The 17,091-nt window shown below is 40.9% G+C and overlaps 1 protein-coding gene across 5 annotated transcripts in view; it reads left to right on the top strand.

The window, feature by feature from the left end:
• Positions 1 to 9,105: 9,105 nt before the first annotated feature.
• col11a1a (collagen, type XI, alpha 1a) overlaps positions 9,106 to 17,091 on the top strand; it is a 67,142-nt gene continuing 59,156 nt past the window's right edge. For 3 of the 5 annotated variants that reach the window (XM_053859981.1, XM_053859977.1, XM_053859979.1), the window contains exons 1-3: positions 9,106 to 9,418; positions 14,861 to 15,025; positions 15,262 to 15,475. In XM_053859981.1, the coding sequence (XP_053715956.1) occupies positions 9,304 to 9,418; positions 14,861 to 15,025; positions 15,262 to 15,475 (494 nt within the window). In that variant the 5' untranslated portion in view covers positions 9,106 to 9,303. The remainder of the gene's footprint in view (positions 9,419 to 14,860; positions 15,026 to 15,261; positions 15,476 to 17,091) is intronic. The other 2 variants (XM_053859978.1, XM_053859980.1) reach the window with 1 other exon arrangement.

Below are 17,091 nucleotides of genomic sequence, written 5' to 3'. Positions count from 1 at the left end.
AGATCATAACTCACAATCGCAAGGAAATACAGTTACTCTGTGTCAGTGAGTAAACTTCTGTATTCATTTGTTGATGCATGTGACATGCATTTTTGGTTTAGCCCTCAGTGTGAACAGCTAACGGAATAAAACGCTATTACAAGAAGCCAGCACTGTCTTTGACAGTTTATTTGTGACAGTGATGTCCAACTGTTGGCATCAGGTTGGTCTCAATGTTGTTATTGTATGTTCTTTGAAAGCCGACCAAACAAGGGTGTGAGCTGAGCCATGCTACAAAGTGAGGAATGCAGATCCTCCCACTAACAAGTCGCACCGGCAGAGCGATAGCATCTGTGCACTGGCAGAATGAATGGCTTAGGGTCAAAGTCCTAGGATGAATGATCCTGCAGAGTCATAGACCGACAGTAAATCTGATCCAAATGAGGTGCTGCGACTCACAGTGCTTGGCTTGTTGGAGTCACGACAAAAGCAGAGCTACTGGTGATATTTCCTCTCCATTTTGCTTCACGAGTCCCGTCAAAGAGGAGCGTGGCTGTACACCGTTCACGACTGAAGACGAAAAGCTAAGCCTGGACTGTAGTTCAACATATGGATTAAGTAAAGGAAGCTTCAACCTGCGTCTCAGTCAAATGTGCGACTGTATAATAAGACATAAACTGATGCCTTGGTTTGACTGTCTGCCTCTTCCAGGTGTCAAATGTGATTAGTTGAACATTACAAGACCCGGATTCATGAACTGTGATGCCAGTTCAGTAGATGCTCACTACTTGCATCAATAAAAAGCCTTCTAGAGAACACTGAAAGAAAACTGAAGAGTTGTGAATTTAATGAAGCCGTACTGCATGATGGAAAGCGATTGCTTATTTAGCCCTGCAAAATAGTTTTATTGCGTTGTAGTCATCTTGGACCAGTATTTACATCTCTAATAGGGTTTTTTTTTTTTAACACAGAACAATTTGGCCAGTGATGCAAATACATTGCGATGATACAATTCAATCCCCAGCCTGGAACATTTAGGCTGCATCTACATCCAAAACAGATGGTTCAGAATAGTATTAAAGCCATGGTGGAACCCTGCATGTGTCTGAAGTCCTGGGCACCACATCATACCCGCTGAATCACAGGCAGCACATCCAAAAGGGATTAACATTTTTACAAACAGATCCAGGACAATTTCCTTTTTGGCTTACAATTGATTTTCACACTATGATTTTCAAGTGGAATTACAGGAACGCCATGTGAGAAATGAGATCATTGCATGAATGAGAAGTGATGTTGGTGACCGCCTTCCCAAAACCCAAACTCCGTGGATAGTTATGCTCACCTCAGTATCATTGTACTTGCTTTTACTGATGAATAAGAGATGCATCTGTGGATTACTGCTCCGAAAAATGCCAATAACAACTCCCTAATATCCTTTTCCAACCGACTACCATTGCCTCAGCCCTATTACCAAAGGAAAAAAAATCATGTCCACCAGTCTGCTCTGGTTCATCTCCAAGACAAAACCTGAGCATTGGATGATGACAACATCAAAACAAAGCAAAAACTAACCATGTATTGCCAGGTATAGGAGTCATCTCACGCTCCAGTAGACATAAAAGGCAACTATTACATACAGTCCTACAGTACATAATCTAATCCAACTGAAAATACTGTGATTTTAAACCATGAAAAAGACAATCTGTGAATATCACAGATGTCACAGCTCATTATCAAGGTCACAGAGTGTCTGTTCACGCTCGAGGTTGGAGGAAGAAGGAAGGATTTATAAAAAGAGGCTCTGTGAATGAGACTCCAGTTTGGAACTAGCCGCAGAGTAAACCAGGGAATGTGAGAAAGAATATTTTAGCCCAGTGGTTGAAACCTTTTCTCTATATTGGTAACACGTGTGGCGCTCGTATTGGTTTTGAGTCACTCTGCGCTTCCTAAAGAAGACCACTGACAGACTTTTGTCGTGACAAAGGAATTGCACAAAAAGAAGCAGCTCATTGTATTTTGTGAAAGTGGAGAAACCACTCTGTTGCCTCCAGATAATACCTGTTCCTCTCAGTAACCATATTTTTAGTCAGCAACACTGCACCAGATATTCTCCTTATTTTTAGCATCCCAGCAGGACAAAGTCTGAGTGTCTTTTTGTGTGTGCTTTTTTTAGTTTTGTCCACTTTGCCCAGAGTATTCTGTACAATATGTGATGCCTTCAACTCTGCTAGTGTTTAGATGCTGCTTCTTAATGTATCACATCAATGACTTTCTTTCAGAGGTGACCATACCAAAACAATGGAAGGTCAGCTGGAGATGATAAAGACGATCATGAAGGTGCATTAATGGATTGGTGTTTTTTCTTTGTCTAATTGACCACAGCTAAATATCAGCCAATAAAACCAAACAATTACTTTTGAAATTCATGTAAAATAGACTGAACTGCTTCGTCTGAATATGCAAGAGAAATTTCTTTTCAGGGTGCAACTTAAACAACAATGATTTCTCGTCTTTATTTTTTTGGAGCTATATTTCACTCTAAATTTCAAATATAAAAAAGAAATTTTAAAGATCTCAGATTTAACAATTTTTAGCTATTTTAGTTTCATAAATCACACAATGTGACTAACAATATTCTAACTTTGTTCCTCAAATAAAGTCGTTCAGGATTTATATAATTCAATATAATTCAATAACTCCCTCATCCTGTGTATTACGTGGTAAGTCAGAGGGCAGGTGAGGGTGGAGGTATGTAACTATACATGCGTAACATTGTGGGTAGCCGTCATTCCAGTGGTTATGTGCAGCGGATGTGAAAGATGAACCGGAGTGTCTGGTGGGATCATAAATCTCCAGGAGGTCATGTCATAATAAGAGACATCTTAACTGACTCAAATGGTTTGCAACTTTAAAACTGCTCAAGACCACCACAGCGTTGCACACAAAGCTTGGCCTCACTGAGGCCACCCACTTCCTCTTCACTGATGCCCCTCTATCCCACACTCAACTCCAGCGATTCCCACTCACCCAAGCCACCAATAACTAGAATGCTGTGAACTAGGTTCAGGTGGAGAGGCACCAGACCACTGACCTACTTTGAACTTCCAATCTCGGAAGAGGAAAAAGTCGACAGAAAGTGACAGTATTTGCTGAATAATATGTCTGGTGTCAGTTTTTAACAACCACATGAGTCAAATACCAAGGGCACACACATTTTCGTCCTGAGGGCTCCGCGGAGATCCGCCCAGACCAGGTGGCGTGAACCTACAACTTCACTTCTGTCAAGGAGAGCTGCTCACAAACGTTCCCCCTCTTCCTAGTTCTTCTGTTGAGCTACCTTAAAGGGCTCAGTATTGTCATCTGTTGGCATGAGTTTTTAAAATTTTTAAATGCTGTACAATGAAGTACAAGTATGAGAGGAATAAAGAGGAAGAAAGCAAGGGGAGAACAGGAGAGGCCATCATCGCTTACGATTCCTCTCAGCTTCCATACTTCAGAGACCAAGGAGCATTCCTGCACTTCTGGGATGGATAAAAGTTTTAACGCATGTGTTTCCTCTCTGTTATTCGCTACAGAGTTGGAATACTGCTGTTATATTCAGCCATTATCTTCAGCAGAGAATCTTTGATCAAAGCAGTCAACTTTTATGTTAAATATCTTCTATAACAGCTTCTTTGTCATGGTGTAGATTAGACTTGTGACAGGCCACAAAAACTAAACAAGAAAATCAACTTTAGACATAAATTATAAAATAAATAAAATTAGAGTAGAAGTCATAGTTTAATAGAATAAAATCCATGAACATGAAAGTATAAACTCCATCCTTTTACATATCCTTTTACATATCAAATCAACATTTCAAGTGATTTATTCACAGAATTTCACAATTCACAGAACAAGATTGATAATATTGAAGAGTTATGAAACCGTTCATTGACTACAACAGAACAGGAAGAAGTATAATGTACAGTATATTGTGATGTCTGCACAATTGTTAATGTTTTATTTTAATACTTTTTTATTTTTTAATAACGTAGTAAGGTTTTTTTTTTCCTAATGTAAAAACACAAGTATACAGGAGTCAAAATTACAGATGTGCTAATACCTGAAAGTGCATTATCTAATCCACATGTCAAACTCGAAGCCTGGAGCCCAAGTCTGACTTGTCAAATCATCTTGGGCAGCCGGCGAGCCAGTAGAAAAACACTGTGAGTCAGGTTTTGGGCCAGAAATGAACTGCTACCGGATCATCAACAACTACTGTGATGAGGAGGAACAGAGAAGAAGAGGGAACTTCTCCCAACCATATGCTAGAACCACACTAAGACAAATGTACACTGCAATAGTGGGAGTGCAAATGTGGCACTCACTGACAAAGCAACTGAAAAACATAAACAACATGAGCGTTTTCGAGAAAATGTATCTGACTCAGAAAGTGCTAGATTACTGTGGATACTGCAAAGATTCAAAGTAACTGAAAGTTAGAAACACACACTCAAAAAAATCAAATACATAAACACAAAAATGAACATAACACACAAACGATCAGAGAAAAAGGCAAACAGAAAAGACTGACAGTAACACACTACCAACTACAAGTAACACAAAACTGACTAACAGTAAGACAAAAATAAAATGACTGACAATAACACAGAGCACAAAAAGGACCTCACACTGCTGTGGGATCATGGCCAGAAATGATAAGAACTATTCTTCACTCTGCTGCTTTTCAATCCTCGGATAATATGAGAAGAAATATTGACTGAATCGCTTGCAATATAACAATTAAGAAGCCATGTGATGCTATATACAAGTACAAATGTCACATAACATGTCAACACATTTACAGTTTATTTGAGGAAATTTAAATAAGAATTCCTGCATTCACTTCATGGTTAAACATGATTCACATATCTTCACAAGACATCATAATGCATTTAAAAGACTTCACAGGTGGTATAATGAACATTTACTCGGTATAAGGCGCAAAATTAGAGAGAATGGTCTTATTTGTAAGGTGTGTTTAGGTAAAGAGTTGGGGGTTATGGGCTCTTGTGTCTTTATAAATAGGTGAATTTAATATATTGTACTTGATGGCTCATGAATGGAATAATAATGTATTGTAGATGAGCTCTTAAAGTCAAGTGTTACCTTCGCAACATAATTCTGCTCAGACTATAGTAGTCAAAGCATAGTTTATTTAAACTGCAAAAAGTAAATAGCGCCACTATAGAAGCCGGTGTGACACGACTGTGAATGGAAACAAGTACAGAGAAATGGATTCTACTGTTGGAAAATGTCCCACATTAAAATAAGTATGGCAGATTCACTGGTTAAAAATAAGTGAATAAAAAATAGTGCAGTGAGCGAGGTTTTTGGCCGGTCACGAGGATCACATCATGTGATGCCAGATATCTCCAAATCCAACATGGTCAACCCAAGTACCATACAATATAGATAGAGGAGGTTTTCATGGCTGGTTTAGCATCGGCGTAAGGTCAGAGAAAGAGCTCTTTATGCTCTACCCAGAGTGCAAACACTGGCAGACAGTGGACGGAGGTTTGCTCGAGAGTAACTGTGAAAAGTACTTGTGTGTTCACTAACACTACATGAGGTCAAATTTGTAAAAAAAAAAGAAAAAAAACACAACTAAATTTACCCATTTGATAAAGGTCTTAATAAACTGCAACAATTCCATTAAATACATTTACATTACTCTCATTGTAACAATTTGGAACATGATACTTATTTGTCGACGTGTGATAGAAAGTACTGGCAAAATACCGAGTGCCGAAGCAGTTTTGACAAACAACTCCCTCAGATATTTTCTGGGTTTAACCCTCAGCATAAATTACAAACCTGTGAGAAAAATTTGTCAAAACATTTTAGACCAATCAGAGCCAAGTAAACTTCTGCTCAGAGTTATTCAAGGGGATGGGGTGAAACATAAATCCAGATTTTCAACGCCCTGTACCTCAAGTCATGTGAAGTTCACTGCATGTTTCTGACACGTGTGTTGACCCGCAGGTGATGTAGCTCCACGTAAGATCCATCTTGTTGTTTGAATGCAATGGAGAACATTTCAAAGAGCAGGACGTTCGAATATCAGTCTCCATTCAAAGCCAAATATGTATTTGTGAAATCTTCAGGCTGGAAGATGAAGTAGATTCAACGGCAGTTACCCAGACAGAGGTCGCTAGAACCTGCTGCAGAGAGCGAGGTATTTATGAGAGTGGTCCCAAAATGCTGAAGGCTCCACTTGTCATGGTGAACACTTCTCACTATGTAAAAGGAGACTGGAAATAATAGTAAAATCCATGCTTTGTTCAGATTTATTCTTCCACCCTGATTTGGTTCATGTCCTAATGTAGAGAGAAATGGTATACTTCAAAGGGAGACCATGGTACTCAGCAGACAGGTTAGTTCCCAGTGAAAATATCGTAAAATATTTTTATATTGTTATCGTCCTTGAACACTCATTGATAGTGATTCTCAATGGTCATCTAAAAATGATTTCTGAATGCATTGCCATTTGCACCTCCATATTATGAGTGACATTTATTTTAGCAATATAATAAAATGCTTTTTTAAGTGTTTGAAATATCATTGATATCAAATGAGCTTATTGGGACAGCAGGTGGCAGTAGCCTACAGGAACATTGCTTGCACAACCCTGTGGAATCCGTGCAAGAAAGTTGGACAAGCATGCGATGCAGTGTGAGGTCTACAGCATCCAGATTCCAATCTGGAGTGCCACCAAATTTCTGTTGCTTCACCTATTAGTAACATTTCTGCTACATTTTAGTGATGCCTGTTCAAGGATATTCAAGGATATTTCACCAACATAACCTCCTCGGCACAGGTATGTCAGTCATGGTGGAAACAAGACCTTAGTTCTTTAGCTCGGGATTTAAATTGTATTTACACGAACAATGTTGGCTCGACTACACATGACTCATACAAAAGACAGTACTGGACATAAGTACAAGCGACTGAAAACACAAAGAAACTGAGGGCCCTTTTTACACTCGGACATTGATCGACCCATCACATCATCTACCTTCTGGCACCGAGCCTCCAGGACAAGCACCTGATACGGTTTGGCTGCAGGCTGAGCTCTGCCTGTCAGCTAGTGCCATTCCTTCGCTGAATGAACCAGGAGAGACAAGGAGCTGACTGTCTTTCATGCTGAACTCTGTTTTCAAAAGGCTATCAACCGAGGAACCTTGGGGTCCTTAAGCCATGACATTCTCCCCATAGGGTTGTCCAAAATTGCTCTCAGGCTATTTAAAGTGATGTCAAAAGATATTCCCGTATCGTGATTACAGAATGCTTGCTGGGAATCGTAATACTTAGACGCCCTTCATTCAGCCATTTTATTCCACTTTTTTCGGTCCAATCTTTTCGGGAAAAACCTCCCTTGGCGGGAAATTACAGCTAACAATCTAGTTCTCATGCGTGGCTTGAAACAGGAGTTGACTGAGGAGTTTGCTCATATCATCTGTCATTTGTGATGATGTTGAATGTCAGATATGCAGCCATAAATTCATAAGAAGAGTTGTGATCTTCAACCACATGGTTTACACTCAACTCAACTTTCTGGCCGTTACGAGCGTAGACCTCTTTGTAAACACACCATAAGCCCCAACAAAATGAAAAGCTGCTCGACTGAGTTAGCAGCTCGAGCTTCATTTTATGTTGGCACATTGTTCGTTTTGAACGACAGAGTTCCAACAATACATCATGGAAAGGACTTCAGTCTTAAGTTTTTGCCAAACCTGCGCTGGATTAGCATAATTACCTTGGTACTAAATGCCTAAGTCATGAGCAACAAAAAGGTTGAGTTAACATTTCTTTTAAGTCTTGCAGCTTTTTTAAGTCTCCTGATCCAAGCAGAGCTCCCCTTGTGATTTCCTGGCATTTTCCCACCATTTTTAGAGACCTTTAAAACACATGTATCATTTGTGTTCAACAGAATCACTTGTCAGACTAATTCAACTCATTTTTAAAGGGTCCCCAAGAGACTCCTGAGCCAGATGTTTCATTACTTTCAATCCACGGTGTCATGGCTGCAAAATTTAGAGACTTCAACCAAGAGTGCCACTTCTTCTTCTTGCATATCTGAATGATGAAGCTCATCTCTTTTTCTATTGCCAAATTTGAGAAACAATCAAAGGGAGAAAAATAAATGGTGAAATTGGCCGACTGCTCTTCGCGAGATTTTTGGTTATCCTTCATTAGGTTGAGAGCCAACATATCTTTTTATCAAGTTTCTCAAGATTAAGGTCTATATTAAATTAAGAATAAGTTGGAATAGAAGTTTTAGAAGCCACTGAACCACACCATCTCACACAACCATTGTGTAATTTGGAAATCATTTGACCCCAAACACCAGCAATGAGATTTGAATGCAGATGTCCTTTTCAGTCCTTCTTAGATTGGTACATTATTTCTTAATACGTTGAAATTTATGCACCAAGTTCACAAAAAAGTTATAAAAAAGAATTCTGTGTTCATACAGAGGCTCTACACCAGGTCTCTGCGACACAACTAAGAAAATCTTGGATGATATGACTTGGATGGACTCAAGTAAAAAACAATCTTGTGTACAGATCTTTAATTCACAACTCTTTGCTAGAAACCCTTTTTTAAACTCTCCATCAGGTGTGGAGAATAGACTATGAATCCATAAACTAATCGCTGAGAAGTTACTTTTCTTTTATTGTCCATCAGGTCTGGAGATTAGACTATGAATCCATGCGTCATAAAACAAGTGTTTGTAGTTTTTAAAGCACATCTTAGCGCTTATTCTTCCCAAAACATCTCTCCAGGAACCTGTTCGTATTGGAGGCTTATTATGACTCCCAGCCCTGCGCTCACTTGGTCCAGTCTTTTCCTGAGACGCGCTCTCCGCAGGGTCCCGGGGTGGGGGCGCATTACAAAGCCGATGGGTGGACCCGCAGGAGAATTTCCAGCCCCGTGATTTGCTAATCGGGGGCTGGTTCCCTTGTCATTCCCCTGTAATCGTGGCTGTGGTTTGCGGAGCTCGCCCAGCCCTCCTGTCCGTGAACGCACCAAGTGTAGCGACTGCTCTGGGTGCGCATTGGTTAAAGCCCGACTCCCTTCACTGTGAAGGCTGGGCACTGGTGCAGGAGGACCCGGGGCCCCGCGGTGGCTGAGAGACGAGGCGCGACTCTTTACTTATGGCTCTTTTCTAGGACCATTTCATTTCCATCATCACTCGGCAGCGTGGATCATTAAAAAAAAAAACAAGTCATCAGAAGTCGCCCGGTAGATCTGTTGACTTGTGGGCGCCCGACTATGGAGATGCAAAGGTGCTCCACAAGGTGGAAAACGAAACGGTGGCTTATGGACTCCACTGTGACCGCAGTCATCACTTTAACTCTGGTTCTACAAGCGACCAGTGTCCGGGCAGGTAAGATCGGTGCGACGTTATCAGGAAGAACTGGTGATGGAGATTGTCTTATCAGATCAAGCGTGGACGCGCACGCCAGGTCCTCAGCAAAACTGCGCCAGGCATTTACGGGACAAAAGTTAATTCTGCATGTCTTTTTTTGGGATGGAGGTGTCAGGCAAATTCCTCGAGGTGCAAGATGTTTGGTTGGCCAAAACGCAAACTCCATTACACAATTTAGCCCCGGGCTGTTATTACGCATGAATGGAGAGCTCCTTCTGTTAAACGAAATTCATCCGGGTATGAGTCTGGGTGGCTCCAGGAGACTGGCAAATGTTCACGTCAGCTCCAGAAAGTTTGATGGCAAATTTGGTTGAGACATCTTTGTGGATACAAACTTATCATATTTTGGCAAAAAGTAAACACATGGGGATTATAGTTTAAACCAAAGCAGGAGTTGAATTGAGTCACTTGAAATGAAGAGTAGACCAATTTTGATGTTCAGCAAGACCCTAACTGTCACCGCTGTCAAGCCTACAGGGGGGCTCAGTGGCCGTCACCCTATCTCCATACTGCCCTGGTCCACACTGAAGGCCAAATTCTGACTTGTGCACCCACCCCCCTCCCTGGCCACCCCTTCCCCTCCCTAGGTGCCCAGTGCTTCCCCTCAACTTTGCACTTAGATGTTTGGTCGGCTGCAGGACAAGGCAGTGTTGTGTGACCGGTGGGAATGCTTCCCCTCTAAGTAGTGAGCAGTTATTTGATGATGGTCCTTGTTGCAGCTCCCTATGATTTCAGTGCCTTCAAAGGGCAGCAATGCACATGGGCCTAGCCCGCAGCCGTAATGGTCACAAGTCACAGGGTTCGGAATTAAAACTCGAGTTTATCAAATGCACAGATTTTTTCAGCTGTACTCATCCGTTGGTATTTCTCTACATTAAAGGACCGTCTAGCTTCAATATGGGTTTAGTTTCAGTCCGCGACATCAAAGGAATGACCTCAGGTAACTCATATGAAAGCCCTGCAACATCCACACGTCATGCGTTTGCAATTATAACGGCTCGGAATTATCAATCCAAACGGGATTATGCAGGTGGTGTTACGTATCCGTCACTGTCTTCTTTGCTCTTTATGGCCCTGGAAGCTGTTTCTGGAGGGTGCCCTCTTCATGTAGCAGTGTACTGACACGTTTTCTCAGCCCCCGGGGCGCAAGCTCAGATGTGCATTCCACAAGACAAAGCTAGCATTTTGAGAGTCCTCAGCCAAATGTGCTCAACCGGGGAAACATCAGCTCAGAGATAGTAAGCTTTTGATCGTAGGAACTATTTTCAGGCCAAAAATGTTGTGTGACATTATGTATTTATTTTATACAAACCTCTTTATAGGTTTGAATTTACAAACTAGTCCTATTTAATTTTCGATCTGTTTAACTCGTGATAGCAGCTTCTTGATGACCAACAAAGTTTGGTGCCTGATGGTGTCACTAGAGGGCACATTAATGGCTATAAACCTGCTCCTGCGACACAACAAAGATGGCATCAATTCAGTTCTTGTCTGTAACTGCTTAGGAAGCTCCTGAATTAAGTAATTTTCAGCAGTATTGCGATACACTATATATTCCTCTTCATACTGTAGCTCTCATTTTAGCAGGTTGACATAGAATCTACGGTGAGGTTCTGACTAACCATCGCTAGCTTGTGTGCAACCTTTGTAAACACTTCAGTGATCAAACAGTGCTTCTGTAAAACAAGATGACGTTTTATTGTTTTCTCCGAGGCCGTGCCAGTAATGCATCGCATCCTAAATATTTCCAGCAGGGAGTGCTTCATCTTTATTTGCTCGTAAAACACTTCAATAGTGACATTCTTATGGCAAACCATGACCAACACCAAACCACAGCATTGTCAGTCTGCCATAACTCTTTTCGTCATCTTATACATTAGGCTTAAAAAGATGCTTGAGCTGGTCCTCATTGAAAGACTCTTGAATATAGAGCATAGTTCCGGATTATTAGTCAGACGAGATCAGCATGGAATATTGAATATCTGCAATAGTTTGTCATTAAACCTGTCCACTTTTTGAAAAGGAATCTAAGAGATATTCTGCAATAAATACTACATTTTCGAAGTGGCACAAATTTATGACAAAAAACTCGATATATTACATATCAGCTTGAATGACCTTTTCCTGTTCTTTCTTTTTCATTTTCTCTATAAACATCAGAAATATATTAATATATTGTTGTCAAACTCATTCAGAAGAAAGTTTTAATTTTGCACTTCATATGGGGAGTAAAATGTACAAAAATCGGGAGACATAAACGTCAGAAAATGTAATGATGTCGATCTGTATTTAAGGTGTTCAAGTTAGAATATTTGTCTCGACAATACCCTATTTATTTACAATTTCTTGACAACTCACGACTCAATGTTGATGTGAAATGGAGGTTTAGTGAAAAGTAAAATCCAAATGAAGAGTGTTGGAAAAGGATTGCGAAAGCTGGAAAGTGGTTTGAGGCAGGTCTACGGAGGTTCCCCTGGTATGACACCAGTATAAAGCTGTCTTGTTTCAGCCAGGAGCATGGTGGAAGGTGAAGGCAGGAGGGGTGGGGGTGTACAGACAGAGACACATTCTGTGAGATATTATTAGAGTCACAGGGAGCTGCAGGTGAAAAGGTCCTCCTCTTTTTACTAGTCAATTTCACCTTTTTGCAAGAATGTGAAGGCTGAGAATGAAAGAGCGGGTTGAAGTTTTGCTGAACTGTCATGTTCTGGTCGGCAGTCTTTTGTCTGGCTTCGTTCCAACAGATAATTGTTGGCATCTTTTGGAGCCAAGTGTTAAAACCATTAAGATCCATGTCCAAGATGATGTATTTGTCGATATGTATTTCACGGTTTTGACTCATTGGGCCCCTCCCACCCGGAGCTATGTGATTTGTGTCAATCTGTATTTCAAGGTTGGATTGCGGCGCCTTCCTCTCCCTTATGGTTCCATCCTCACACCCCTCTATGGAGTGTTTGCCTTGCCTTCAAGGCAAACTCACACCAGCCCATCAGATGTGCTCTCTGAAAACCTGAGCACACTCATTTGCCTCCCTTAATTAATTAGGCAAGCATTGCCGTTTTCTCAGCACCTCTGTGTGAGGGTCGTCGTACGGCTACGGTCCACATCTGCGCCATATGAGTCCTGGAGAGCGTCTCTGTCAGAGCTTGCTTCTCAGTCGGACGTCCAGCAGAGACAGTCTTCACAGTTGTGCGCTAGACTTTCTCCTGAAAGTTCCAATTTAAATGGATCTTTATTGGAGTCTGTTTAAAGTGAGGCTTTTATTTTCAAGTTAAAATACAGGCTTGAGTTCTACTGCCCACGCTGTGCTGTTAACTTTGTTGCACATCCTTCTGAAACCCAGCATGAACTTCACATCAATACCTAATTCAGCCTTTTTTCTTTTTGCAATGTAATTGTTATCATGTTGCTGTTTTCACATAACAGGTGCAAGATTTTTGTAAGTCATTGCCAGGCGTCATATTCAAATTGCAGTGAGGACTGAAACATTCCGAAGCTAGAGTGGAGTCAGGTGACATCGCCACAGGATACTAGGTTTACCAGACAGGAAATCACAGAAGGCAAAAAGCAACCTGTTTTTACTGCTGGTGTCTTTCATCTTGTTCCTCAATAATAATAAAAAAAAAAATCAATTCAGATTCAGACAAATCTCTCCACTAAAAACAGTGACTGACCACTGAATTAACATTGCCCCAATATTTATTATTTGTGTGTTTTTGTTTATTTTTTGTTCAAATTAAAGTGTTCATCCCTATTTTCATCATTCTTCATCTTTACTTCATTAAAATACCAAAATATTTATTCACAGACAAAACCTCTACTTGTGATATTGATGCTTTTATCTGTATTTTTCTTATTTATAACTAGCAGTCATTCACCACTGTCAGAGCATTTTTCTTCATCCTCTTGCTTGACTTAATTTTTTACTTTCAAATGTAAATTTTTTTTATTATTATCATTAAACAACTGCAAATGGACCACACTGTTAATCACAGGTGTGTATTCCCTAATGCATCTAAATAAGTCACCAGTAAATCACTTTCTTCTACTTTTTAAGTGACAGTCTGCCCTCACGCTCACATGCAGCTCCCATATAGCAACGCTGCTCGCGGCATCATAACATTCTGTAGGAACAGATTCATGTTGGAACAGAGACTTGTAACCTGGCTGCATGCTTTTCCCCACAGAATGAAACAAGCTCTTCATTTGCTCTTCCCTGTCACAGCTGGAATGTTGACCGGAGATTATGTTGAGAATGACATAAGACAATTTTTAAGATCCCCTTGTACCAAAAGTTAAGTCAACTTTGTGAAGGGTTTGACCTCTGCATGTCAACCAAAACAGTGGCTTTTGAGGTGTCAGTTGAGTCTCGCTGATGCTTTCGGACACCTTGGCAATTCACCCTGCAAAAACAGATTGTTAAATTTAATAATCTGCCAAGACAGTCATGACTTTGGGGGAGATAAAAATAATCTGCCGGGTTGGTTTACTTCCGTTCATGATAGAGATTCTTGAATCGCAGTGACCTGTTGGAAGCTGTTTGGGACTGAAAGGAAAGCTACAAGCTTTCCCATATTTAGTAGCTGTTGTAACACACAGGTTCCTTTATGTCAGATTGGAAATCCAGCCCTTTATCAACGATACCGGGATCCAGTTGTTGTAGTAAAGGAAACAGATACTTCCATCTCTTAGAAACCTCTCTCTTCACAACTGTTCCATTTGAATGAAGTGGATCAGAGAACAGGTTTGGATTATGTAAGATAGTTTTGTATTGTTTTGTTATCGTATTGTGTGTGCTTTCCGAATTATCAGGAGCCATTTGTGGTGTTGCTTTGGGCCGACTGGCATAAAGGAAACATTGTTTTCCGTCAAGAATTAGGTTAATCTTTTCCATTAATTGCAAAATCAATGCTTCTATTAAAGAAAGCTTCGCTCACATTTAGCCGACTTTACCCACATTAGATGCACTTGATTTTCAATGAGGGCTCAGCCGTGTATTGTGATTGACCGGTGACATTGACATCTGAACTCACCTCTCAGTCTTCCACTCAGCGGCCATTTATGTGACTTTTTTTTGTTTTTTTTTCATGAATAACGCATATTTAAAATGAAAAGAAAGAAGCATTTAAACTCATTCAGTCTGGCAACCCAGATGATGCCCAAATAATGACCTGAGTTTATCTTAATGCAATGTGGTTTTAGTGGATTTAATCGCTAAATGCCTAGAAAACTTTCAGGATATCATCGTCACAGTGATGGGTTAGATTCAACTGATCCTTTATATCTAGTCTGGGAAGTAAAAACTAGAGCTTTCTGTGTCCTAAAACGTAAACAGCTCTGTTGCAATGCAGCTGAAAAAGAAGCCGCTCTAACTGCTTTGTCTTGTGTGCCCTTCAACAGCAGATCCGGTGGATGTGCTTAAAGTATTAGATTTTCAAAGTACCCCAGAAGGAGTGACAAAAGCATCAGGATTTTGCATGAACCGAAGAGCATCGAAGCCAGACACAGCATACAGAGTCTCCAAGAAGGTCCAGATCAGCGCGCCCACCTCGCAACTGTTCCCTGGTAAGTCAGTCATGTCACCCATGTACGCTTGCTGCGCAAGTGTGTGAAAGGTTTGTGTCACCCACAAAAATTACACAGGTTTGACTGGCTCAAAAACACTTTTAGAGACTGTCATAATGTGTCTGGAAGACAAGAGCTACTGATTTTACCATGTCCTATGCTGATACTGATAGTGAGAAACCATCTTCAGGCGTCATACTATACACTAAATCCCTCATATTCTGTCCACGTTGCAGGAGGTGTTTTCCCCGAGGACTTCTCCATCTTGACCACAGTGCGCCCCAAGTCCGGCCTCCAGTCTTTCCTACTGTCCATTTACAATGAGCAGGATGTCCAGCAGCTGGGCGTGGAACTGGGACGCTCACCTGTCTTCCTGTACGAGGACCAGACCGGCAGACCAGCGCCCGAGGAGTACCCACTGTTCCCAACACTCAACCTCGCTGACGGAAAGTACGTGCTGCTCATTCACTCACTTTGTTAATCGGACATCTTCTTTTCTACATGCGTGACATTAAAATGTTTTTTTTTTTCCGTTAACCTTCTTACATCAGGCTTCTGAAGTTTGTGTTCTACTTTTCATCTTCTTAATTTACTGCAACTTTACAGAATAATTGCCTTTAGGATAGTTTATGGTAACTAACATGGTATTTTCTGAAATACTCACTTCTCGCCAACTCAACTCCAGCAGTTAAAATAATGCAAAACAAATCTCTCTTTTCAACAAATGAAAGTGAAATGGAGAACATTGTTTTTCTCTGATAGTTCTTCGGGTAGATGTCTATTTTATTTTGACAATTTTAAAGAGCAAAACCTCCAACATTGTTGTGGAAGTGTTGTGGGAGGACATGAATGATACTTTATCATCAAGAAAGGCCAGCTAAAACTAAACTATTGTTATCAAACATGAAGAGGGTTTGCTCAATAGCGAGTGAGCAGCCGCAACAGAGCGTCGAGATGACACTCTGTGATGTTTCAGAGTAACTTGGAAGCACCGTCATACTTGCCTCATCTTGAATAACCCTCCAGATTGTGGTACAGAAGGATTGATGCATACAAAGCAGGCGAGTGAGGAAACTACGTCTATCTATTTGCACATGTCTTTATTACCTACTCAGCTGTTCAAACTAATCCTCCATTGACCTACATTGTCACGAACCAAACTGCTGTTCCATAGTTTTTCCTTTCATTTCACTGTAAATGTCAATGTACTGATGTCAGTAAGTTAACATTATTATGATAATATACTTGTCAGTATTGTGCTCATGTAGTGTTTATGTCATGGATCAGCCATGAGACTTCAGGCATCATTTTTGAAAAATCCCTTTTATTTACACATGAAATCCAGTCCTGGCTGTCCACTCTCCTCTGCTAAACTCAGAAAACAAGTGAGGTTTCTGTATTGCTGCGCCATCATACAGGATTATCCATCTCATTAGGGGTCTGTGGGCACAGAGACAGGTCAAAGACGAGGAGACAATGGATTATCGGGGCACAGCAGGGACTGCTGTGGGTAACCTAACCTCATCCATGAACTCACTGCCTCTGTTATTTTAAAGAGGCTGGGGGGGAGTTGAGGAGTCATACACTTCCTCTCGCCCTCAGGATTACCTCACTCAACAGGAAACGCTACTTTCTAAGACATCCATGTGAGAATCTCTCACCATTAATAAATAACAAATTTGCCACGGAGGATCTCCTTGTTTGTTTGCTAGGTCGCTTAAAGGAAGCCGCATCTTATTTGGTCGAAATAGGCTTGAGAAGAGATGCGAATCAAATGAATTTTGGAGGGTCTCCCATGGTCTGACTTGTTCTCAGCTCTTTTATCGCACCGTCAGAATTTAAATTCTAACTTTGAGAACGAGCTAATACAGGAAGCAAAATGTTTTTTTTGTGTGTGTGTGACCCACAAATAACCACACATAATCTCTACAGAAAGAGTCACAAAAAACAGAGCTAGCATAATATTCTTAGTATTTGAAGGCAACAACGGCCATGACTGCTGGACGGTGCGGACCTGGCGTGTGCAGTGGTCACCCTCTACTTTGTGCTCTACTGTACGTCTTCGG

The sequence above is a fragment of the Synchiropus splendidus genome, chromosome 3 (genome assembly GCF_027744825.2).
Source record: "Synchiropus splendidus isolate RoL2022-P1 chromosome 3, RoL_Sspl_1.0, whole genome shotgun sequence".
Lineage (NCBI taxonomy): Eukaryota > Metazoa > Chordata > Actinopteri > Syngnathiformes > Callionymidae > Synchiropus > Synchiropus splendidus.
Note: the sequence above shows the minus strand (reverse complement) of the source record. Positions and strands in the feature narration are given on the sequence as shown.